Consider the following 26141-nt stretch of genomic DNA (forward strand, 5'->3'; position numbering starts at 1 on the left):
GCGCCTGCGCCCTGGAGGCAGGGGCGGGAGGGGTACCCGCTCTCCTACTAGCCCTCCGGGGCAGTGGGGTTTGGAGCGCGCCAAGCTGCAAGCGCACGCTCTGCTGCCCCCTGCACCCGGGACTCTGGCCTCGGGACCATTTTCCCACGCACGCGGGGATTCCTCGCGACCTGGGCTGCCTCTGGATTCTATCGAAAGGGCACGAGGACGCCTCTCTCTTTGCCCTCCATTCCCCGTCAAGCAGGGCTGGTGCCATCCCGGGCTGGGAGATTCTCCTTGCGTCACTGGCTCGAGTGTCCGGGCTGGAAAAGGGCATTTTCCAGAGTGCACGTGGGCGAAGAAAGAGTGGCAATGAGGATAGGAGGTAACACATCGCCACTTAGCCCGCTAAAATCTTGAAAACGATGAGCCCTCAAGGAAACAGCCATTCAGGGATGCTTCTTACCTTCGGAGGACCTGTAAAGTCTCATGCCTTTTTTCTGTGGCATTGGGGGTCGGCTTTTCCACTTAGTATTGGAGATAGTGCACCCGGGGAACCTAATGTAGCAGTATCTTCTGCCCACCAGGAAGCACCCAAATGTACAAGTCACTTGAATACACATTCCTTGTTCCCGGTCTTCAGTAGGATCCAATAATCCTTTTAGGATTTTTGTTTTTGTTTTTGTTTTTTAAATGCAGTGAGGGCAGTAGCAACCAAAGTGCAAAAACTTTTTCTCAGGTAGCTGAAACCACTTTTAGTAAGCACCTTTGGGCCCTAGGGTTGCCTAATTCAGCAGGACGCACCAAAGAGACTAGCTGGCAAAACTTTTCTTTCTCTAGGAACTAGATCAGTTTTGCTTTTTGATGTCTGGAGCCATTATTTCACTGCTATGCCTACTTTACATCAGAGGATTGCTGTGAATTTTAAATAGATAATCTGTTGCATAATAAATACCTCATAAAATTTTCCCTTCTCTTCCCTGATTTTGGCTAATGTGGTCTTTTCAAAATGTATTATCTTCAAACTTTTATTTTCTGAAATAATAATATTTAGAGACTACTGTGTACCTGGCAATGCCTCTTTAATTCTCCCAACAGTCATATGGGGTAAATCATATTATCGCCATTTTACAAATGAAGAAATCAGGACTCAGAGAATTTAAAAGGTTAACCAAATTTTTGACTAATAAAGAGCCAGAATGGAATCTAGGTCCACCTGATTAAAGTCTTTGCTCTTTCTACCATATAAGAATATTTAATTCTGCATTTTTTTTTTGCCTGTTGCATATTATTAGCAGTTAGAAGTGCAAACCAAGGCGAAAGGACTAGTTAGGTTATGAAGACAGTTATCTCCTTCATTCACTTTATAGTGGGTGGAGTAGTGTCCCCCAAAAGATATATACAAGTCCAGCCCTGGTACCTGTGAAAGTGATGTTATTTGGAAATAGGGTCTTTGCAGATGTAATTAAGGATCTCAAAATAAGATCTCTCTGGATTCCTGTGGGCCCTAAATCTAATGACTGGTGTCCTTAAAAGAAGAGGAGAGGACAGAGACACATACAGAGGAGAGGATGATGTAGAGACAGAGACAGAGATTGGGGTGATGTGTCTACAAGGCAAGGGATATATAGACTTGTCAACAGAAGCTGGGAGAGAGGCATTAAACAGATGCTTCTTGCTCTGAGCTTCCAGAAGGAACTAACCCTGCTGATTTCTGACTTCTAGCTCCCAGAACTGGTAGAGAATATATCTCTGTTGTTTGAAGCCATCAAGGTTGTGGTTTTGTTACAACACCCCTTAAGAAGCTAATTCACACTTCAAGCTCAACACATCCAAAAACTGAACTTGAAATCTTTTCCCCCAATCTGCTCTTCATGAATTCCCTTAGTGAATGATGGCACCATCCAGTCAGAAACCTCACAGTCATTCTATACTATTTCTAGTGTGACCTTTCTAAAATATGAACCAGATCAAATCACTCCTCATCCAGAAGCTTTAAGATCCTTCAGTACCTTTCGTGATAAAAATTATACTCCTTATTTATAGTGTAAATAAGAAGAATTACACTTCTTATTTATAGAAGGTATGTAAGGTCCTTCATTTTTATGGTTTCCATCTACCTCTTGTTAGCCTCTTTTCCTGCCTCTTGCACAAACTCATTCTTTTTAAAAAATTAATTTATAGACTTTTAGCGAGAGGGGAAGGGAGAAACATCAAACTGTTGTTTCACATATTTATGCTTTCATTGGTTGATTCTTAAATGTGCCCTGACTGGGAATCAAACCCTCAACCTTGGTGTAAAGGGATGATGCTCTAACCAACTGAGCTACCTGACCAGGGCCACAGACTCATTCTTTACTTCAGCCACATGCAATATTTGCAGTTCCAATTTATTTGCCTGAATACAGCAAGTTGTTAAGGTCTCCGTGCCTTTGCATATGTGGATATTTCTCTCTCTCTCTAATTCAGCTCTTCTCCTACTTGTCCACTAAAACTCAGGTCAAGCAGTATGTCTTCTGGAAAGCCTTTAATCTTTCTCTTCATCTCAAATTTCTGATTTCTGTGCACCTCTCTGTGATCCTTAAGCATATCTCTATTGTCACATTCATCCCACGATGCTGAAATTTATTTCCTTGCCTATCTATCTTGCCTTAAAATTCATCTTTACCCAAATTCCATTACTCTTTAAGGACTAACCTCAGTCCCACCTTCTCCTGACAATTACAGCCAATCATTGCTCTCTCTCTCTTTAAGTGCTTATGACTCCCATCTGATACCTAATAAAACACTATTTTACATTGTTTTACCTTTCACACACACATATGGTTTGCTCCTGGGAAAACTGTAAACTCATTACAAAGTAGGAGCAATGTGTTACTATTTCTGTGTTGTTCCAAATACTGAACACATTTGGAGACAAGTATATAATATATACTTAGTGACTTTGGTGGGTGAATATTGGATTAATTTTTTCTTTTGAGTAAAGAATACCTAAGTGTTTCTGACGCATGTCCACTCTAATGTGTCATTACCCCAGAGAAGAACCTCATTAACTCTCATCTGCGTCTCCTAAGTGTTCCTGGGTCCAGTCCTGCCTCCTCCAAAGTTAGCCTCTAGGACCTCAACATGATACAATAGAGAGACCAGAACATATTATTTATCTTTTTACAGTTTTTTGCTGCTTCCCCATTGTCTACAAAATAAATATGACATTCTTAGCCTGATATGTAAGACCCATCATAGCTGAACCCAGGACTATCTTTCCAGCCTTTTCTCTGATTCTACCACCCCACTGGACTGGCCTTCATCATTCCCTGCCTCTTCATGCATGTTCATGCCTCTTTGCTACTGTCCATCCTGTTCCATTTTCTCTTCTCTTCCCGGTGAACTACATGCCATCCTTCCAGGGCTGGCTCTCTGTGCCACTTTCTTCTATCACTTGCCCTGATCCTTTCTTCTGGGGATGGAGGAGGGGGTAAAGGGAGGCTCAGTGTTTCCACAGAATTTTGTATTCACTCTAATATCATTTGTTGCACTGAGCAGGTTGTGTGTCTCTCTCCTGGATGGATTGTGAGACCTAGGGTCTGAGTCCAATTTTGTCTTATGATTAAGACAGACATTTCTGTCACACTGAGAATTTAGAAAATGTTGATGAAATGTGCTGAAAAGATCTATTTCAACATCCTTCATCCTAGGACTGCCCTCATGCTGTCCCATGTCCCTCTCCTGGGGTGTTTAAAGGTATCTTACAATATAAATCATGCCCACTGCACCTTTGCAATAGTTCAATGTATCCTAAGCTCACCCTTTCAGTTTTTACTTCTCCAGAGCCAAGGGCCTTGCCTTTGGCCAGCAGAGATGAGAAAAATGAGGGCAAAGACGCCTTCTTTTCTGAACTAACTGTAATCATGGAAACTTGGTATGAAACAGGAGGGCTATCTTCTAGCCCTAAAAATTCCACTACACCTATTTTTTTTTCTTCTAATCTGTGTTCGCTACAAATGTTCTATGGTTTGTTTAGATGCTAGTGATACAGTTGCGATACAGTAAAAATTTCCTCTTGTTTTTGTGGTTTAATCAATAGAGGGTATGATGTAGTTTTCCAGAAAAATTCTGAACTGTTACTCTGAGCAGGGAATGCTCACTGTTATTACATGGAAAACAACATCCCTGCTTCGGCCCAGTGGGAGAAGCTGCCTTCAGCCCTGATCCCTACCCATTACAGTTGGCCTTGAACATGGATTTGAACTGGGCGGGTCCACTTATATGCAGATTTTTTTTCAATAAGTACATATAGTACTATAAATGTATTTTCTCTGCTTTATGATTTTCTTAACATTTTCTTTAGCTTACTTTATTGTAATAATACAGTATGTAATACATGTAACATACAAATATGTTCATCAACTGTTTATGTTATTGGCAAGGCACTGGTCAATAGTAAGCTAATGGTAGTTAGGTTTTTGGGGGAGTCAAAAGTTATACGTAAATTTTCAATTTTTCAGGGGTCGGCACGCCTAACCCTCATTTTGTTCAAGGGTCAACGTAGTTCTTTCTCCAGTGGTGTGTTTTTAAAAAATCTCTCCCTTCCAGTGTGGCAAAGAACAAAAAGGACCAAATGAAGCTGGCAAGTTGAAAAACACAGAGCAGTCAGGCTACCAAAAACTGAGTAAATGGACAAATTAGTGTTTTGCTTCCTACAAGGAGAGAAAGTGCCTTAGCAATACCACAAATAAAAACTGAATTTAAAGGAAACTTCATGCGAGGGGGCCAGCAAAGCTGAAAAATTTTCTTCAAATAGTGATATAGGCCCTGAGCCAAAGAAACCAGCTCCTAATACAGACGAGAGTAGCGCGGCACACACAGAAGATCATCAGGGCTCCTAAAAAGCATCCCACGGGGCGGAACAGATCATTCTTCAGCCACCCTGTCGTTAGTGAGGAGGAACTGGGTATTCTGCTAAGGATCCCACCATATATCCTTGTAGCTTATTGCATATATTTATGTTTGGTGTAGCTAGCATGAAACTACATTCACAGCTCTCACTTTGTTGAGTGGATCCCGTTACTCTTTTATTGGCTTCTTGAAATCCCAAACCAGTGGACCAAGGCAGATAAAATTTAGAGCAGACAAAACTAAGGACGTTCAGAAAGCCTAGTCCATCCAGATGTTTGACACATCACACTACTCTAGAACAAATGGCTTCCGGCCAGGTGATAGGATTATGATGCCATAGAACATCAATTGTCTATTAAATTTGCTTTCTTCAAACTCAAAGGGGTTGTGACCTCAGACACAAGGAGCCAATCATCTCCTCCCTCCCTTCCTTTATTCCCCTTTTTTGTTAACAATTCAGTTCCACAAACTTATATAGAGGGCTTAGTTGCTGTGCTGAAGATATAAAGCTAATAAGCCTCTTTTCTTCTAGAAGCTCATGAGCTTATGTTGGAGGCAGAGAAATAAGTGCAATATTTGGTAGTAATTGCAGCAGTATTAACATGTCTGAAATATAAAATATACAAAACATAAAGAGGAGAATGATGAGCTCTGAGGAGCTGGGGGAGTTGGGAAGATTTTTGTCAGTTTGAGTTGGGTTTAAACTGACTTAAAGTGCAACTGTGGAGGAAATACCTTGTTTATTACAGCAAGCCTGCAGAATAAATTGTATGCAAGACAGATGCTCAACTTTTGATGATTAGCTAATGCTCCCAGAATCAAGGCTTGACTTGAACTGAACTATGAACCCAAAATCGAAACAAAGGGCAAGATTCGCTCAATCTGAACCTTAACCAGCATGTTAAAAAACAACACTAACATTAAAGAATGTCACAACTCCAAGAGATCTTAAAACTCATTTAGTCGATGTTTCTATTATGTAAATAGAAAAAAACTGAGGCTCAGAGTGATTAAAGAGTTATGGGAAGTCATGAAAAACCACTGTTGGCAGGCAGAGGTAAAGCAAGAGTGCCCATGTTTCAAGTTACTCAATAGTTGTTCTTTCAACTTCTCCAAGATATAGGGTGGGCCAAAAAGTCCATTTAGTTTTTTTCCTTAAACTAAGACATATTTTTCATTTTCACCAACAGCTTTATTGATTTGGATATTTTGAGTATGTTTGCTATCTCCCACATGGTAGAATGATGATTGTGCTCAATTAATGTCTAGATTTGATTGCTATCAACTTCAACTGGTGTAACTGACCATGGAGCATCAACCCGCAAGAAATCTCCAGCATGAACCACTTTTGACATATCTGATCAGTCATAGTTCCTTTTCCATACACTGCACAAATCTTTTTTTGTGTTTCAGTTGCGTTTTTACCTTTCTGGAAATAATAAAGCATAATATGCCTAAAATGTTGTATAGTTTCTTCCATCTTCAATATTAAAATAACTACAGAAAAATTCACCAGTTTTCATAAGTTTTTAAAAAAATGCACTCTGATATGACAGCTGTCACAGTGCAATCTAACAAAATTGTTTCAAATGAAGTTAAAGTCAACTAAGTGCTACTAGAGCCATCTTACAGAAAAAAACAACTTTTTGGCCAAGTCAATATTGTAAGAATGCCTAGATTCTAGATATCCTTCAATTATAAGATTTTTACTTTGGAACATTTCATTAAGTGATTTGCTCAACCATCACTCTATTGTTGAAGACTTAGAATGTTTCCAATTTAATTTTCTCTACTAAATATAATACTGCGATCTACATTTGTAGTAATAGTGATCATAGCATTTATGAAGCACCTACATTATATATCAAGCACTGTGCTAAGTACTTCACATTAATTATTTTGTTTTATAATAATTCTGTGAAGTAAGAACTATTACTCCTTCTTGAAGATGATGAAACCAAGGATTAGAGGCTAAAGTGCACGCAGCAAGGAAGAAGATTTAATCCCTAATCTTACATAATATTCTAACTTGTTTTTTATGAATATGTAAATAGGGCTGTTCAAAATTCCAAGTGTCTATTGAAATATGAAATAATTGGCTCTAATTTTAGAAATTTGTGAGTTTTTTCTCCTTTCCCTTTCTCCTTCTTTGTATATTTTTAAGGGACAAGAGAGTCTAATAAATATCTCATGGAATTTTTGTGTGCATTTTTACTTTAGTAATTATTCTACTATGATAAAATAACATGTGTTATATATCCTTATAGTTCTTATTTTGTGGCCTATGGAAAATCTTAGGAACACAGGTCCCAGAAATGAGCACCTCTTTTTAATTAGAGGACACTAAAACCATTGTAATTGAGAGAAATAAAAACAAGAGGTGGTGAAAGTTCTGAATTTTATGGTACTTGAACATATGCAATGTTAATAGAATTTCAAGTACCTAAGGAAATGGAACTGAATTGAAATATTTAGCAAGCTGGGGCCCCGCTTCACTCCTATTGTTTTAATTAATAGAAAAGGATGATTTGCAATCAGTACATCATTTGGTGGTGTATAAGATACGGGCTTCTAAAGTGCTTAATGATGGTTGAAATGGTTTAATTTCTTAAGTTGTTCAAACTATTGCTATGGTTGACTATATCCTTTTGAAACAGTGTCACACCAAGTCTGAACTTTTACAAAATCTCAATTAGAGAATTCAGAATTACTAAATGAAACTTAAAAGTGCTCAGTGGTTTTACAATTACACCACCAATTCTTGTCCAATTCTGAGGGATTTACTTTAACTTGTGAACACCCAGGAACTAAAATCTATAGACTTGGTACCCTCCCTGTGGGCCCTGAACGTTGCAAAAGATAGAAGCAGGAAGAACGGAAACTGTAGTTAAAAGCAGGTTTCATACAGGTAAGCCCTAGGTGTTATAAATGAATAATTAAAGGACTGGGAAGTGAAAGAACAAAAGGGCCACATGCGCTTTCGTAACCTAAAACTTCTCCAGAGAAATAACCTTTGCTTTTCCTAGACAGGAGGCCTTCCGCTGGCTCCGCTCCCCTCCATCCCGCGCTGGGGGCCGGCCCGCACGGCAGCCATCGGGGTGTGGTCGCGGCCTTCCTCCGGGCCCTGGCGCACCCCGGAGTCTCAGTGGCAAGGGGCGCGCTCGCCTTCGGCCAGCAGCAGCAGCAGCAGCAGGAGGAGGAAGAGCAGCAGCAGGAGCAGGAGCAGCAACATTGCGCGCCCCGGCGGGGGTCCCGGACCGCAGAGGAAAGCGAGAGGCCTGCGGGTCCGGAGGCGGAGGGAGGGCGCAGTGGGGGCCCCGAGCGCCCCAGGTGTTGCCATGGCGCCCGCGGCGCGCGTCCGTAGCAGCCGCCCGCCCACGTCAAAGTTTGTTTAATAATCGCCTGGATGTTTATGGCCTGGACTCCTAGGTGGCCGCGGGGGAGCCAGGAGTCCGCGCGGGGCAGCGGGTGAGGCGCGGCGGCTGTGGCCCAGGGCACCTCCCCCCGGCTTCCCGAACCCTGCCCGGTCCGACCCGAGGGGGAGGATGGAAACATCGACAGCGCTCTGAGCCCCGCAGAAATAAAACACCCTTCCCGCCTAATCCCCCCGCGGTCCTGCGGAGGCCACCGTCTCGTCCCCTCCACGTCTCCATCTCCCACAGCCGGGCCGAGCGGAAAAGCGAGCAATGGCGGAAAACCTGAGGAAATTGGTCTCCAACGAATCTTTACGATTGATGCACGACAACCTAGAGCGCTGGCTGAGGGAGTACAACGTGAGTCAGGGTCGGAGACCCCCGGGGGCTCGCTCTTCCTCTAGCTCCTTGCACAGCCCGCGGCGGGGGTTTCTTAGGCCTGGTAGCGGGGTGGCCGCTTTGCAAAGCCCAGGCGGTTGAGATTTCTAACTGGGACCCAGCCTTCTATCGGGAGCGCGGGAAGGAAGGAAGGGCACGTGTCTGCCGGAGCCCTTTTCTTCCCGCGACACGAGGCGGCGCTGGGGATGCGCAGCCTGAGGAGCTCGGGACTCCCGGCGGAGCCGTAGAGAGCGCACCCCCTTCCGTTTATTGGTAACCAAGGACGCTGGAGGCCCTAGCAACGGGAAAGACCACACATCCTCCGGTCTGGCGGTCCAGCACGCCACTCTCCCTCCCATTCCTTCGGCCAGCAATCCACCCCCGTGTCGCCATCTAGAATTATTTTTTTTACTACACCCCTCCTGCTGCTTCTCCGCAAGTCTTCCACTATGCGGATACCCAGGGGTTGTATCAGAATAGACTTTTATTAAAAATACCCCCAGTGTTTATTACCCAGAAGTGAGTGAAAACAGTCACTTGTCAACGTTTGCCGGTTTCACTGGCCCGCATGGCATGTAGGCAGTTTCCACACCAGGGCAGATTTCAGAAGGCCTGTTGCCAGGGCATTTATTTGCAAGAAGGCAATGTTCTGTCATCAGACCCAGAGCGCTCTTCAAGTCTCTTTAATCCCCACCTCCCTGCGCAGGCTCCCATTACTCTCAGACCTCGCACAGAAGGTAGAACTCCAGTGCAGAATCTGCTTTGCATTTGGTCTGTCCGTCTTAAATGGGACAGTTTTACTCTTACCAGCAAGTAGACCGGCAAGGAAGACAGATCTGGGGACCTGGAAGCAGAACGCCTAGGTGCTAGGTCCGGTTCTACAAAGAACTAGCCGAATGACCTGGAGCCATTGATCTAACCTCTCTGGGTCCCAGGACCTCGCCTGTGAAGTGGGAGAGGCTGGACTAGAGCACACACAAAGTTCTTTTTCGGATCTCAGTTTTTTGAGTCTACATCGGCTTCACCAACAGTCCTGGTGGGATTGTTTCTAACATCCCACCAGGAAAAATGCAGCTGGCTGCTGCCTTGAGTCCCTTGGGCTTTCCCATTCACCCTGCCACCGGAGCTCCTGGGGTGCATGGAAACTCAACGGCAACAGCTTTCTCTATAGCCTTGCTTCCTAGTGTTTAGTGTTTACCCTCTTTGTTGACTTTTAAAGGGCCACTTCTGACCTTTCCTTCTCCAAGATTGCAGGAAATTAAAATTTACCTCCTTATCACAAAAGCCTTGGGCCTCCCCTCCCCCATCTTTAAAAGCGCCTGTTTGCTACCTAGTCTCAGAAGGTTGAGAATAACAAATCTTAATACATGTATTTACCCTTTTTAACATGACCTCTTACAAAACAAAATTTATTGTCCTGTGGCCTAAATGAACTCTGAATGTTAAAAAGTATATTAAGTTTTTCAGAAGACGTTTAACCCAAATGACTCTAACATTTAGCTGGGCCAAATTAAATGACTGTTTCAGAAACTACCTGTAAGTAGTAAGAAAAGTTTACTGTCCTTTCCTTTCTCATTAACAATAGCCTTTGCCATTCTTCTGTTCTCACTGAAACCATTTCAACCTAGCTTCCCTTCTCTGATTGTCCCCTATTCCGTCCACCGCCACCGCCCACATAACAGAGATCGCGCTGTTAGAGGGCAATGCCTTCTGAATTGTGTCCATTTCCCGGGCAACACCATTTCTCTTCCACTCTTGGGCATGTCTGCTGCATGTGACTGTTGGCACCCCCATTCTTCTAAGGCTTTGATCATTTGTTATTTGTCTCCTTGCCTTACCCACTCCCCTCTAGTGGCTGTTCTTCAAGGGCCAGACTTTGGAACTCTTCTTTTTGACCTCCATTCCTGTGTCATCTCTTACATGGTTGCTGACGAAGCTCATCTATATTCAGGGTCTGTTCCCATCTGAGCTCTCACTTCTCTGGTCATCCATTGAACATTCTCAGTTGTGTTGTTGTTGTCTCAAAGTCGAAGCAGTCTATAACCGACCTTAGCCTCTCCCATGCCCCAAACACTGACCTCTTTCCTAACTTAATCATCTTTATCATTACACATATTGCATCCCTTTCACCAGCATAATCTGTTGGTACCACTTTTTAAATTCACACAGAACCTGAGCATTTTTTCACCACTTCCATTGCTACCACCCTTGTCCGCCTTCGATCACTTTTTTATCTGGATCATCGCACAATTAAGAACCTAAAGGGATTCTTCTAAATGTCAACTCAGATCAAGTTACTTCTCTGGCAAAACTCTTTAGAGTTCCTGTCTTACTCGAAATAAGATCCCAAGTTTCAGCAAAGGCCATCAAGCTCCTGCACAACTGTGCTCCTTTAAACTCTGTGACCTCATCTGTTACTCTCATCCTTGCTCAATCCACCCCAGCAATACTAGCCTGCCTGTTCTTTCTAGAGCAAAGCTGTCCAATAGAACTTTCTCTGATGGCAGGCACGTTTTATATCTATGCTGTCCCATATGATGGTCATTGAAACAAATCATAAAAACAATGATAGAACATTGCTGACTCCTTTTCTTTTAGTTATGAAAGAGATGCTGGATTATTGTATTACTTAACCTTTAAAACTTGGATTCCACTGCATATTCAGGGACAGCTTGGTGTGAACACATGACTTTCAGAATTGTTTTCCTCCTTTGTGGTTTTTGAGAATGTTGGTGAAAGAACCACAGAGAATCCCTTATAAACTGAGTCAGTTATAAAGAGTTTAATAGTTCATTCAACACGTAGTTATTGAACTTCTGTTATGTGTAAAGGTTTGGGTGAGACACTCAATACTTTAACTTTTTGCAGTGTGCATATATTAATTTATTCATTCAACAAATATGTTTTCAGTGCTTAAGATGTGTCTGTGCTAGGTGCTGGGAATAGAAATGTCAAGTGCATCTTAATGATGAACTTCTAATTGGAAAAAAAACGAAGCCTAGAGGAACAGTGTGTGCAAAAAGGAGTTGTGAAAAAGCTGGCATGCTGAGGAGGCTGCGAATAATAGCTCAAGATGGAGTGGAAGTGAGATGAGGCTGCGGAGGTGGGGTGGGGGGCGGGAAGAGGGTGGAAGGCCTCGAGTGGTGTGTTAAGGGGTTTGGACTTGATCCTGAGGGTAATGGGGAGAAACTAAAAGCATTGTGCAGGGAGGACCTGTGTTTAGATTACGTTTTGGAACGCTTGCTCCAGCCGTTGCATAATGGGGAATTGGAAATTCTGAGAACAGACACGACTGGGAAATACTTTAGGCAAGAGATGATATGAATCAGCCTCTTGTAGACTACACTGGCAAGTTCAGTAAACAAGGTCAAAGACTCTGAGAATAGTCCTTAAGGATCAGGTGAGAGGATGGATGCTGCCCCCCAGTGCCTGTAAAGTGTGTGCAACATCTGTCTGCTGTTGTTGGTCAGCTCTGTGAAAGGGTCAAATATCCCTGTCATTACTCCATAGGGATGTTAAGATGAGAAGAGAAATTAGCCGCCTGACAATGTTAGCAGTACCTGGAGAAGGTCAGTTCTGGGCTGAAACTCTCTTCTCCATGAGATGCTATTATTTCCACTCAGAGTCCTGTGGACTAGGGAGTTAACTTTGGTCAGATGCTCTGAGATTTATTACTTTAAACAAATATGCTCTATGTAATTAGAGTAGCAATTGCTAAGAATTTACTATATCCTTGATAACCTCATCCCTAAGAAAGGGTTACATTTCTTAAAGTGAAATAATAGACCCCAAGACATTACAATCTGGAAACTTTGTAAGTGGGGATGGTAAGGCCAGCTGGGTAATGCTTCCTCTTGCATTACCCCCCTCTTGTGTTATAGAAATATTCACTAACAAGTGAAAATAGAATATTAAATATCAGGACATAAAAGGAGCTCTTGAAGAGCTGTCTCCTCTGTTTGCTTTAGAATCATGTTGTGGTTGAACTAGAGGCTGCCTCTCTGCCAAAATATGCCTGATTCTTAGTACAGAAGGTCATTGCAGTTGCTATGGTGTCTTCAAACAGACTCCCTGCCTGCATTCACTCCTCTCCCTTAGCCAACATACTTCCACATTCTTGAGGATTCATTCTAATTACTACATTTATGGAGAATACTTTTCTTCCCTTCGGGACCTTTATCTCTTTACTAGATGGACTATGCTGCAGTAATGGATAAAACCCCAAATTTTAGTGTCTCAACATACAGAGACTGATTTCTCATCCATGCGAACTCTGATGGCAGCTCTATCCATCACTGGCTCAGGTTTGGGGGCTCCCCCTATGGGGCAGCAGCCATCTGACTATAGGACCGTGAAGGTCTGCAGGGGAAGAGAGAGAACAAGGAACTTACGCTGCTTTTACATCACACACATCACTTCCACTCATTGTCCCTTGGCCAGGACTACTTATGTGGCTCCAGTCTAATTGTAAGGGGGCCTGGGAGATGGGAAGAGCATGAAATAGGTGATGGATGCTACTGTTTCTGCCACAGTTCCTGACGGTGAGCTCATGGCTCGGAAGATACTGACAAGGGATGAGGGCAGATTATTTTGTTTTTGGCAGGGGGGCTATCAACTTTGTAATTTGACTTTCTTATTTTCATCTTGGACAAACTTGTTAATGTAAAGATAATTGTTTAATATTTAAGAAGAATAAATAATGGAAGACATCTAATGAGAATATTAAGTAGGGGTCAAGACACTAAAATCCAGTGGAGAAGCCTACATAGAAGCTTTTATTAAATTGTTGGACTACATATAAACCTACTTTTTCTTATAGCTAAAATTCAGTGTTTTGGTTTTAAAACTTTGCTGAGGAGGTCGTGGTGGTATGCAAAGCCAGCCACGGTGTAGAATAAAGGACTGTTTTGGGAATAGGCACTTGGAAGCTGCCTTAGGGGAGCAGCTGGAGCCTGTCCTAGCTGCGTAGAAAGAGCGCTTAGAAGCGTTCAAAGCACTCTTCATGCACTACTGCCTTTAAACCTTATAAGAACCTATGAAATAGCAGGTTTTCTTTTCCACATTTTACAGAGGAGAAAACCAAACCTTATGATGGCAGCTTGCTTGCCCAAGGCCACTCCACTAGAAAGGGTGGAACTTGGATTCAAAACTAGGTCTTTTGCTTGCTAAGTCCATAGTTTTATCTCCTGCAGAGGAAGGGAAGGTGTAAGGAAATTCATTTCCTGCCACCCCACCCCACCCCTGCCCCCAGCATATGTACCCTGGACAGTGGGAAACAGAGAAAGTAGGTATTAGAGCTTTTGTTTTCTACGGTGAATCTCCATGACCGCCTGCAAGGAGCGGCTGGCTGCCCCCCTGACTAGTTCCACACACCGATGACAGTCTCTTTTCCTTGCCCTCCACAAATCCTCCAACTGGCATTTTGAAATGGTATTCTTGTTGTATGTAAAATAATTTAAAAAATAAAAGCATTTAAAAAATAAGAATGTCAAGTGAATCCTTTAATGTAATAGCATTCATAGTTTAAAGGGATGTACTATTTAATTCTTATATACGAAGCATATTTTGTTGTGTGAGTCTAAAGTTTCTTAAAGTGGAAAAAACTGTATTTTGTACTGAAACTGATGGATTTAAATAGCTTTTTAAGCCAAAGTTTGCCAGTTGATCACAAATATTTAGTGACAAATTGTATGATTTAGTGATGAAAATTTTTCTCTCTCTCTCTCATGCTGTGGAGGTGATTGGAGGTTAGGAATAGAACCGCAGGTAGGCGAGAACCATTGGTAGAGAGGCACGGGCGACCAGGCTCTCATGGCGAGAAGCGTTAATAAGGTCAAAGCCGCTCAGAAGGAAGTGAAAGGCATCGAAGGATGGGTGGTCATGCTGGTGTACACATGATGTGTGCGATGGCAAAGCACAGAAGTGTCTGGAGTGGCGAGAGTCGTTGGAGGGAATCCAGGCTGGATAAGTTGTGTGGAGCCATTTTATGAAGGACCTTGGAAATGGGGCAACATTTAGGCTCAGGAGCTTCTGTTTGGGTCAGAGAGTGGAGACACTGAAGGGATGGGAACAAAGCTACTGTTCTGTTGTTCTCCTTCCTCATACTTGGACACTTCTTCAAAGAATACCCTGTCCTTCTGTCCTCATTGCCTTTACTTCTTCAACTCCTGTTTGTTCCTCCACCGGGAAAGGACATCGGGACCACCTTCCCCCTTCATTCTGATGTAACAGTTCTCATTACAGTCGCTAGAAGACACCTGGTGGTCAGTCAAGTCCAATCTCTTTTTTCCTGGCCTTTATCTCCTTGACTTTTTCCTGCAGAAATGGACACATCTCATCAAATGTTATGGATTTAGCCGCTTCCTAGATGCCGGTGACTCTCAGATTTATCCCTGGCATGGGCCTTTCTCCAGGGCTCCTGACCTGAGTGTCCATCTGCCTTCCAGGCAGCTCCATGTGGAAACTGCACATTCTCCAACCCAACACAAATCACATGGAACCAGTTATCTCCTCTCCAGTCTCTCTTGCTGTCTATGTGTTGCCTCTGGTTGGGCAATGGCGTCACAACCTCTGCCTGTGGCCCATGTTAGGATGTCCAAGAATATAACCACCAGCAATATTAACAAAAAGGAAACCCCCAGAGATGGGCTGCTCACCTTATGCCTGTTGATCTCCCTGCCTTCCTCTGTGCCCACCTCCCATCCAACTTTGATACAACTGCCTGAGGGGTTGTTTTTGTGGCTCCTCATTGCCCAGATCAGTGATTCTCAACATGAGGCAAAACACTATCCCCTAGGGCAGAGTTTTTAAAACTTACGCACAAAAATCAATGCATTTTTCTTCACAACATAGCACACATACCTTTATTAATATATACTGAAAGCAAAAGTTTCACAAATCCTTAGTAATTGTGATACTCTTTTCTCTTAATTTTTCTTAGGTAGGGGGACTGGTTGAGGCTTTCTAAATCGATCTCACTTCCCACTAAGTCTGTGGTTCTCAATGTTGTTTGCACAGAAAAAATCATCTGGGAGGCTTATAAAACTTTCAGTGCCCAGGCCCCACTCTGGGGCAGTCAGAATTCCTTGGAGTAGGAGCACACAAAGCTCCTTGGGTGAAGGCTTTCCTGAATCTTCTTGGCTTCTTACCACTTCCTCCTTTGAGCCTCACCACTGAAATCTGGTCCTACCTTTTTTATAGCAAGTAGTACCAGAGCTTTGCATTTATTGACATATTTATCTTAGACTATAAGTTCCTTGACGGCATTAGACTATTTCCCTCATCATCGAGTCCCGAGCATCCAGCACACAGTAACTCCAACCCTTAAGATTTGTTTTGAGCATAAATGCACGAGCAAGGCAGAGAATAAACCATCTCCTTCTTTGCCTTCCTGATTATTCTTCATTTTTCTTCCTGGTTGTCTTCTTATTTCTTAATGCTCTTGTTTTGTTTTTCATGCACTGGTCCTTCTTCCTTAGCCTACTTCTAAATTAGCAAAATTGCCCTCAGCCCTCCTCCCACTCTATCCTCTCCCTGGTGACCTCATCTATGCATGTGGCCTCCACTCCGACCGCTGACAGCTTCCAAATCCACGCCTCCAACCCCAGCTCCCTTCTTAGATTTAGACTGATTTTCCAACTGTTTGGGGTAAAGCCTTATGGCTGAGATCTCGGCTCCAGTGCTAGAAGCTGCAAGAACGGGTTTAGGTTCCAGCCCACACACTGTCTCTTCCAAATTTAAAATCTGTGTTGTCCTCAGGTTTTGGGGATGATGGATGAATTGATGAATTTGGGATGATGGATGGTACGCAATATGTAGGGTTGTTCTGAGGATTCAATGAAACAGTATATTTAAAGCTCTTAGCATAGTGCCTAGAGCATGGCATAGAGTCGGTGCCCAATTAGTGTTAGGCACTGTGACTGGACATCTTCACCTGAAGGTCCTGCAGACTCCCCGAACTGTCCCCAATACAGCATCATCCCTGTGTGTACCTCTTACCTGTTTCCAGACCTCCCAACTTCTTCCTCAGGTAGTGCTGGCATCAGTGGGACCTTGGCAGACACAGGTGTGGTATGGGGCTGGGAAGGACCTTCAGGGGACCTTTGGTGTCTGCGCAGCCCTTGGCCTCTCTTAGCCAGGTGATTAAAACTCCCTACCTTCCTGCCTGGCAGTCTCTCTAATCCAACCCCTGTCAGGTCTGCTTCTGCCAGTTTGACCTTTGTAAAACGCAAAGCAGCTCTGACCATGTCATGCCCCTTCACTGGCCCTGTTAAATCCACATGGCCCAGAGGCCACGTGACGAATAAAGTCCTTTGTTATTTGGTCCCTGGACCTTGTGTTCCACTTTCCCCTGTTATATACCTTGCTGTCTCTTGTCTTGTTACCTGCTGTTCTTCCTTTTGAAATGCCCTAACTCCTTACCCCTCACCTGACACCACTGTGAGTTTTGGCCCTTTGACAGCTCACTACCCACCTGGTACCCTTAATAAACTCTCAGGTAACTATTTAACCCCTGTATGTTTCCTGTTCTCCATCCCTCTTCCCCAGCTGGTGAGCTCCTTGACACCAGGCAACGTTTATTATTATTATTATTATTTTTTTAAAATGTGACTTTGTGTTCTCCACCAGCCAAAGACCTTGTATATAATAGGAACGCAGTGATTAATGAATGAAGAAACTTTGAAAGTCTGTTCTTTGGAATTAGGAAACAGTATAATCAGTTCATATCTTTGTTTCTCTTGTGTGAGTATGTGTTTGGTAATGTGACCCTACTGAAACTTGAGTATCTTGTGCCATGCTTTGTGTTAGAAGTTGCAGCATGTTGTGACATGTCTTGGGAACAGTATATCTCTTCTGTTATTTAAGTTGTGCATACAAACACTTTACAAACATTTCTTTGGGCACCTACTTTGTACCAGGCACTGGGCAAGGCGTAGGAGCATATAGTAATAATGCCACAAAAATACTTCTAATTATTATCTATCTCCTGTATTCCGCACCTAGGTTAGCTCGTGAGATCAACTTCCTCCTAAATAGAGCAAACAGAGCCTTGTATGAGAAATTTCTTTTCTAAGGGAATGCAGCTAATACGTGAAGAACCAGATTTGAACCAAGGTCTGTTGATTCCTAAACCCATTGCTCCTTTCACTACTGAGTGCTACCTCATAGGTACAAATTGTTGAACGCCTTCTGTCTCTGAGGTGCCAAATATGCATTATTCTGATTTAATTCTCCTAATACTCTGCAAGACATTATCTGTCCTCATTTCTGGAGGGGAAATGGGCTCAGAGAGGGAACCTGTGCAGCATCACACAGGCCTTGTGACAAGTGGCAGAGCTGAGGCACTCCTTCAGTTGACCCCCACGCCCACTCTGTGTCCACTCAGCCCACGGCATGGCCTAGCCAGGGGGCAAAAGGCTGTAAGGGGAAGTGAAGGCTGCGGTGATGACTGCAGGAGTAAACAGCAAGAGCGAGGAGCTGCCGGTTCAGCAAGAAAGGAATGGGAATAGCTGCTCTCAGCTGTGCGCTCCAAATTCTGCTGTCACTCACTCATTTGTTCATTCATCCATCAAATGTTGTCGGGCCCCTCAATTAGCTATGGATACTAGAGGCAATTGATACAAACATGAAAAAGGCAAAATCATTAAAACAAACAAACACACACACACATAGAGCTTGTCACCAGGTACTATTTACCAGGCATGGAAAGTAAACCAGCAGCTCCCCCTGGGTTAGGATGAGTCCATTCCATCCAATTTCTTGCCAGACCTGCACGGCCCCCCCAGGCTCTGTCCTGCCAGCCTCTCTGACTTTCTCTGCAGCAGCCCCATGTGCCTACTTTGGTTCTCAAGGTTGTCAAATTCCTTTCTGCCCTAGGGCCTTTGCCCCTGCTGTTCCCCCAGCCCGATGTGCCCCTTCTCAAGCCTCTCCACTCAGGCCTTAGCTCAGTGTCTCCCCCTCAGAGAGGCCTTCCCCGGCTGTCCTCCCCACTCACTGTTTGTCACATCTTCTCGTCCTCCCTCTACTCCCAGCGCTAATCACCGTCTAAAGGTCAGTACAGGTTAGCGGCGAAGAGCATGGAATCTGGAACTAGCAAACTTGGGTTCTGATCTCAGTCCTGACATTTTATTAGTTATCTTGGGCAAGTTATTTAACCTCTATGCATCTCAGTTTTCTCATTTGAAGATGGGGAGAATAAGAATGATACTCCTCTTTTATAGTGTACTGTTGTAGAGATTAACTGAGTATATATATGTAAGGCATGAATAGTGCCTGGCACTTGAGTTATGTAATAAATCCAGGATGAGTGAATCACCTCATATTCATCCATCCAGTACTTACTGTATTTGAATATGTGGAGATGCTAGAATGCAGGGCTAGAAATACGACAGTGAATGAACAGGGCAGGCACAGCCTCTGTCCACAGGGAGCTCACTACTTGTTGGAACCACTTCTCTTATTAACACAGGTACACATTTTTGTTGTAAACTTTTGCCTAGAAGTCACCTAAACTCTTCCTATTCATTCTAGTTTCTATCTGTCTTCTAACCCACTTCCTCTCTCGGGATTCATAGTGCTCACTGCTAGTGCCTTATTATGGCTTCAGATGACACATCAATCCATACATTTTCATACCCTATGATTTGTTGATTACTTACTGTTGCATCCCTTCCTTTAGTGTTAGACTCAATTAGAGGTTTAGCTAATGAGGAAACAGTAGAAATTCACCAAGGAGACGACAAAACCAGGACAATAACTAAAAGACCTACCTCTTGGCTTCTCCCTGTTCTGCTCTTATTGCTTAGAATGTTCCACAGGCACTTGAACCACCCCTTTCCCCAAGTCTGCCTAACTTCTTCTTGCCTAGACTTCACTTCCTCTCAGAAGGAAGTCCCTGACTTTCCAAAACAATAGGCCCTGGAGTGGACCTTGTGCTCACCACTACGGTAAGGCTTGGCATTCTGCTACAGGATGACTGTCTGCTCTCCTGTCCCCCCTACTTGTCTGCATGTGCCATGCGGCCTGGCCCATCTTTTTTGTCTTATCCTCCATTGTATCCTTAACTCAGCAACACCTTTTTACTGTTAACAAGTAGTATTCTTTATATAAATATTGAACTTAGAGGACAAGAAACAGTAAAGCCAGTAAAATAGGAAGCAATGATTTGTACTGTGTTATGAAGGGTCTATTCACTTTACAAAACGACTTTTTTTTGCAGGATTCCATTGAATAAGGAGTCAGGGCTATTATATTAAAATGACCCCCAAACCACAGTGGTTTAACGCCCACAAATAAACTTTCTCGATTATGTAACAGTTATTGTAAGTGTTTAATTAGCAGCCTCCCAAATCTTGCGGCTCCACCATCCTTTATGTCATTGGGGTCTTCTGCCGTTGGCTAGCAGACAGGGAAAGAGAGAAAAAGAAGAGAATCCCTCAAGAGGGTTTCTTCCGCGCCACCCCGAAAAGTGGCACACATCACCTCCCATCCCTCAGACCCACGCTCAGCTGCATGGCCCCACAGGCTGCTGGGGAAGTTGGAGAAAGCATCCTTGCTATGTGTCCAGGAGAAAAGGGACCTGCTTTGGTGAACGCACAGCCGTGTCTGCCCTGGGAGCCCACAGAGCCGGGCAGCCCTGCTGTAAAGCGAGGCCCTTGGCTCCCGGCGGTGGGAGTGAAGAATTGAACTGATGTTGACTGTTTTGGCTTTGCAGACAAACTCGTGTGATCAAAATCTAAGTGTTTGCCTCGAATTCATTGAACAAGTTGCCAAGGTGCAGGGACAACTCTTTGGAATCCTCACTGTAACAGCTCAAGAAGGTGAGAATAGCCAGTGCTTCCCCCCACCTTTCTATCTTTGTGCTCTCTGAGTTGGCATGGCAGGGTTTCCTTTGCTGACCTGATTTGTGGGTTATTTCAGGAGGACATTATGATGGTGTGCAAGTAATTAAATCACGTCTTTTGCCTTGGTTGGAAGCCTCCTTCACTGCTGCTTCCCTGGGAAAACCTGTTGACAGCAAGGTCCCCTCTCTGCAGGTAAGGATGCTAAAGGTTCCCCTTGACTTTCAGCTCCCTGGTCAGGCTCTGGGAACTCAAACATAGGTAAGATACGGTTTTGACCTAGAGAGAGGCTCAACTCTGCTTAGGAAATTGGGACACAGCCATAAAAGGTAAGTTTCTGTGTACAGTAGTATGGGGCATATTGGATTGAGTTTTCTATTAAGACGGACCTGGACTCAAAACTCTCAGCTGGGCCTATTTACTAGTGCTGTGACCAGGCAAATCAACGAGCCTCAGCTTCCTCAGCTGTAAAAAGGGCCTGGTGATGATCTCTTCCCTGGTGGTATGTTGCTTGGCCCACACTAGGCATTAAGTAGTAACCTTTAAAAGACAAAATAGTCACCCAGACAGTTAGGGTCCCATAGAGGCTCAGAAGAGAAAGAGATTATGAAATGGGGAAGTCTCAGTATTCTGTAAGAGTAAAATAAAATTAATTGGAAAATTCAAGATAAGAAGAAAGCTCAATTCTGGTCAGCTGACAAAGGGTATCATAATTTGTGGCTGATCTTGGTGGCTTCCATGGACAGTGGCGGTGTTTTAACAGTTGAAGATCAGACTGGAGACAACACATATACCTTGCTTAAGGCATTGGCATTATTGTGTCTGGGTAAGCAAAACATTAGTGACCTTGAGTTTAAATGATTATATGGGTCTCCATGAATTTCTTTCTAAAATTGAGGCACGTCGAGCAGGATGTTCTAAGCAACAGGGCCTTACGAAGTAATGGCTGAAGGATTCTTGTTAGGGATCACTGGATAGAATTCTCACCCCTCTCCTATGGTCCTGTCTAACCTTTTATATCTTAGTGCCTTCGTGTGCTAAATGGGGACAGTATTTTTGCTGGCCTACTAGGGTCATTGTGAGAATTGAATGTGATAAGTGTGAGAGACAACTTACATGTGGTAAATTTTCTATAGACATCAGTTGTCTTTAAGCAATTTTTTTCCCCTGGGGATTTTCATATGCTTCTTAGATTTTTACCCATTATGTATGTTATTCTGGGTATAGAGATACAGGAAGATATTTAAATGTCTTTTTAAAAATTAAGATGTAATTTCCCTGCAGTGACATCCATAGGTTGATGAATTTTGACAAATACATATGTATATCCATATAACCCACACTTCTGTGAATATGTAAAACATTTCCCTCTCACAAGAGCATTCCTGGGGCACTTCCCAGGCACGTCCCTGCACCCCCAGGCAACCACTGCTCTGATCTCTCTCACTCCAGATTGATTTTGTCTGCACTAGGACCTCGTGTAAATGGAACCATATATTATATGGTCTTTTGTGCTTGGCTTCCTTTGCTCAGGATCATATTCGTGCAATCTGTCTATGTTGCTTCATTTATTTAGACTATTTTTTGATGCCTGTATCTTTCCAGGACACGTTTGATAAGGAGAGACAGAAAGAGTTTGGGGTTCGGGATCGAGACATGCAGCAATTAGACTCGGAGCTGAGCTCAACTCGTAATCAACTCAACCAGGTTCAAGACGAGTAAGAGGAATGCAAGTTATCTTTTTCCAAAAAGAGTTGCTTGTTCTTCATTTTAATTTTTTAGTTTGAAAGGACAGTGATGTAAAATTATTTGTTAATAAGAAATATGGGGTGTGTGTGCATGCATGCGTGTGTGTGTGTGTGTGTGTGTGTGTGTGTGTGTGTGTGTTGGGAGTCAGTGTCTTTGGATTTGGGGCCAGGATTTCCCTGGTACATTATGATCCCTAAGGCCCAGATTCCCTTAGCTCCCTTCCAGGAGCTTCTTCCTTTCCATAGACCCGTGATTAACCCATGTTTATAAACAGAGGAAGATTGTTATATGGAAAATCTATTGTTTTAGGGAGAAAAATAAGAAAAGAGGCAGAGGGAAAGGGTTAAGGAGCATAAATAGAAAAATTAAGAGAGAAAGCAAGGTGAAGCACGCTGCATTTATTTGTCAGTTGTACTCATTTGCGGGGGTGAGACTGAGTGATCAGACTCTTTAAATGATGAACAATGTAAGAGTCTGGAATAACTATTAGATAGAAATGTGTTTTAAAAAGTTAAGCAGTGCCAGGCAGCAACAGATATCAGATTCATGCTATGTTCAAAACCAGGGTAGCAAGCTCAAGGACTCACTTTGAAGAAAATTGCTAACTTTGGGTTGCACTTGAGAAAATAGACACTTGTGTGTGAAATTGCATTTACCACGTATAACAAAACCCCATCAATCAATGAGGTGTTTCCTCTTCCCCCAGCATGGACCCTCTGTTGACACGTATGGGACAGCAAGGGATTCTTTTTTAACAGGTCAGGCCTGTGATGGAATAGGGTGTGGCCTTGCTGCTGTGTCCTCTGAGGAGATCTCTTCCTAAGGCAAACATCTGCACTGATTTAGTTTTGCCTGATTAGAAAATACAGATTTCTTTCTCAAAATGCACTCAACAAAAAAGAGTATAAAGATGAAAGTCACCTGTTATCTCATCGCTGTGAATATTCTGGTAGATTTTACTCCCGACCTTTTCCTGGACGCGTGCCTTGCGCTCCCCTCTACTCATCCCCGTTCGTTGTTCTGATCGGAACCTTCTCCCACGGGCAGTTTCATAGCTGCAACAGTCAGAGTTTACAAATGTAAAGTACCAAAAGCAGAATTCCTCTGCATTTCTACAACTTATTTCAACTAACCGTCAGTGGATTTGGAATGGGGTTGAGGAAGATTCTTAGATTTACCACTTCTTTTCTGGTGTATTGTAGTTCCTTTTGCGTAAATATTCAGTTAATTGCAAGTCCAGACTTCCATTAAGGGCACTGTGTGCCCTCTCCAGGGGTCTCATTGCCCTCTTCCTTCCTTTGACTGACGTCTAGGGGCAGAGGGGTGCTTGCCTGCCCTCCTGGTGCTGGGGGAGAGGGGCTTTGGTCCTGTGTTGCCTGCTGGGTTCTTGCACAAGACAGTTCCATCTGGGTGCAAATGTCTTGTGCTGATGAGTGCTGAGTTGTGTCTTGTGTGGTTAAGTCTCCTGTGGTGTTGACTGGCCACTGCTGTTGCTGACTAGGTGCCTGCATTTGCCTCTCATGGCTTTGAGATTTTGCTGGTTCTCTCTTTTATCAGCACCCATAGGAGCCAGGAATTCCTACCCCCCTCTCTTGCCACTAATAGTTCTGAAGTTAACTATAAGGGGCACCATGAATTGAGACACTATGACTGCATGCATTTTTTAAAGCTTTTATTTGGAAGGAATACGAAATACAGAAAATCTGCAAGAATAGTACTAAGAACACCCATATACTCTTTCATATACATTTCCCCTGTTTGCTTGATCATTTGCCTGTGTGTTCTCTTTAACTATATATACACCCCCACCCCGCACTGTCCGTTAGAAAGTTGCACAGAGGAAAGTGCTTGTTGCTTTTGTCTGAATTTCCTAGTTTTGTTTTGCTGTGTTACGAACCCACCTGTTGTTCATATCCTACTTTTATTTAAGGTATCGTGCCTTCCCTCTCCTCCCTCTCTTACTCTGTGTACCTGTCTCTGAAGCCAGGGTGCTACCTGCTGGGGAATGAGTAACCCAGCCAAGGAGGTTCCTGTGTGTACCCTTGTGGAGACCAGCTTGGTTGCGACTCAGTTCAAAGGTGCGCATTATTCCACTACAGTGCTGAACGGGCCAGGTCTGCCCAGGTCTGATGAACGCTAGACAAGTGAAGTCTGTTCAATTTCGTGCCTGGACTCTGGTTAGGAATCTGACTTTTCTTCATTTCCTATATCCACTCAGTTAGAATACCCCTTGGAATCTGCTTCCTAAACATCTCGCACACTTGTCCCTTTTTTCCTATTGTACTACCATTGCCCTGGTTCAGGCTTCTGATACCTCTTGGCTCAACTCATTGCTTTCCAACTGGTCTCCCTGTTTCCATTCTTGCTCTACTACAAGCCCTTTCTCATACAGAAAATATAGATATATTTTTACTGTATTATGTCATCGCCCTGCTTAAAAGCTGTGAGTTGCCTTCCTGGGGCTCTCAGAGCCCTGCACGACCTGCCCCTACCTCTCACGTCACCCTCATGCCAGACACTCCTCACCCAGTCTGCTGTCTGCTGCCCTTCACTGCGAGGCCTTTGCCTGTGCCCCTCAGAAAAGTGGAAGCCTTCCGCGGGCTCCTTGCTTGGTTGGCTCCTAACTGCCCTTCAGGCCTCAGCTTAAATGTGACTTTCTTAGAATCTGTTTGTGACCACTATACATCAAAAGGTCTTTCCTCTTCCTCTCCTTACTCTTTCACAATGATTGAAGGATAACACTTTCCACCATTTGGAACCTTTAAACAATTGCTTGCCTATTTGTGACCCGGAAGACTGGAAACTCCAAAGGGTTACTATGTTGTATTGATATTTTGACACTGTTGCATCTTCAGCATCCAGCCACATGCCTGGCACATAGTAAATTTTCAATATTTTCCTTAATGAACGAATAAGTCCATAACAAAAAATTTAAATATTCATCTGCTTAAAAAAATTCTTGGCACATGAGTGTACCTCCCTCTCTTCTCTCCCTATGTCATCCATGGTACCAAATTAGCATGTATGTTTGCTTATATGTATATGTGTTCATGCATGTATGCCATGTTTTGAGAGGGAAAAAATCTACTTTATTCCTGTTTCATACTTTCATTTCTTAGTCCATTTTGTTCATTTAATTTTTCTACCATTTTCTCTTAAAAAATGTTCATTTCCCCATGTATACTTTAAAAATCCCATAACATACTCACATTTGAATTAGATTACAATTTTCTTTCAACCTCCAGTAGGCCTATTGTGAAGTTATTGCTTCTGTGGCTTTGTTTTAGACTTTAGACATTTTGTTCATTCGTTTTCAGGATTTTAAAAAAATATATCTACTATGTGACAGGCAATGTTTTAGGTGCTGGAGACAGAAAGATGACTAAAATAAAGCCTTCTTCCTCAAGTAGTTTGCAGTGTGTCTGTAATGAGATTGGAAATGTGACCTGAGCATTGTAGGAGCTCAGGAGAAGGGGAGAGCATCAAGGGCGGCCGGCGGAGTGGCGCTCAAAGGATGAGGACCGTTGTGCGAGTCCAGGCGGCAGTTGCTCTCTTAGCCTCAGGACCACGGTGATGGAAGAGCCTGGATATTCCAGGGAAGGAGGGTCAGCTAAGTCAAGAACCCTTTGCCAACCCATGCCGACTCGCACTGCGTGAGGACAACCTAACCGAAAGCCATTGGTCTTCATCCATTGTCATCCAGCACATTCCAATTTCCTTTTAAATTTAGATAGACTTAGAGAATAGTGTCATTTACTATGATTTGTCTGCAATGGGGAGAGTCTTTAAGACAAAGAGTGATAAGTTATGTGGAAAACTCAGGAAACTCATGCTTAATAAGTGATGGAAGTCAGAGGCGGGAAGGCATGGAATAGATAGATGGTAG

General features: G+C 43.4%; 1 protein-coding gene across 1 annotated transcript in view; it reads left to right on the forward strand.

Moving 5' to 3' along the window:
- Nucleotides 1-8545: 8545 nt before the first annotated feature.
- SPATA18 (spermatogenesis associated 18) overlaps nt 8546-26141 on the forward strand; it is a 33945-nt gene continuing 16349 nt past the window's right edge. Inside the window, exons 1-4 of the mRNA XM_054582273.1 lie at nt 8546-8648; nt 20380-20485; nt 20586-20701; nt 22112-22224. Coding sequence (XP_054438248.1) covers nt 8562-8648; nt 20380-20485; nt 20586-20701; nt 22112-22224 — 422 coding nt within the window. The 5' untranslated portion in view covers nt 8546-8561. The remainder of the gene's footprint in view (nt 8649-20379; nt 20486-20585; nt 20702-22111; nt 22225-26141) is intronic.

This window comes from Pteronotus mesoamericanus, unplaced genomic scaffold (genome assembly GCF_021234165.1).
Source record: "Pteronotus mesoamericanus isolate MK-2021 breed Mesoamerican mustached bat unplaced genomic scaffold, CSHL_Meso_final contig_68, whole genome shotgun sequence".
NCBI lineage: Eukaryota > Metazoa > Chordata > Mammalia > Chiroptera > Mormoopidae > Pteronotus > Pteronotus mesoamericanus.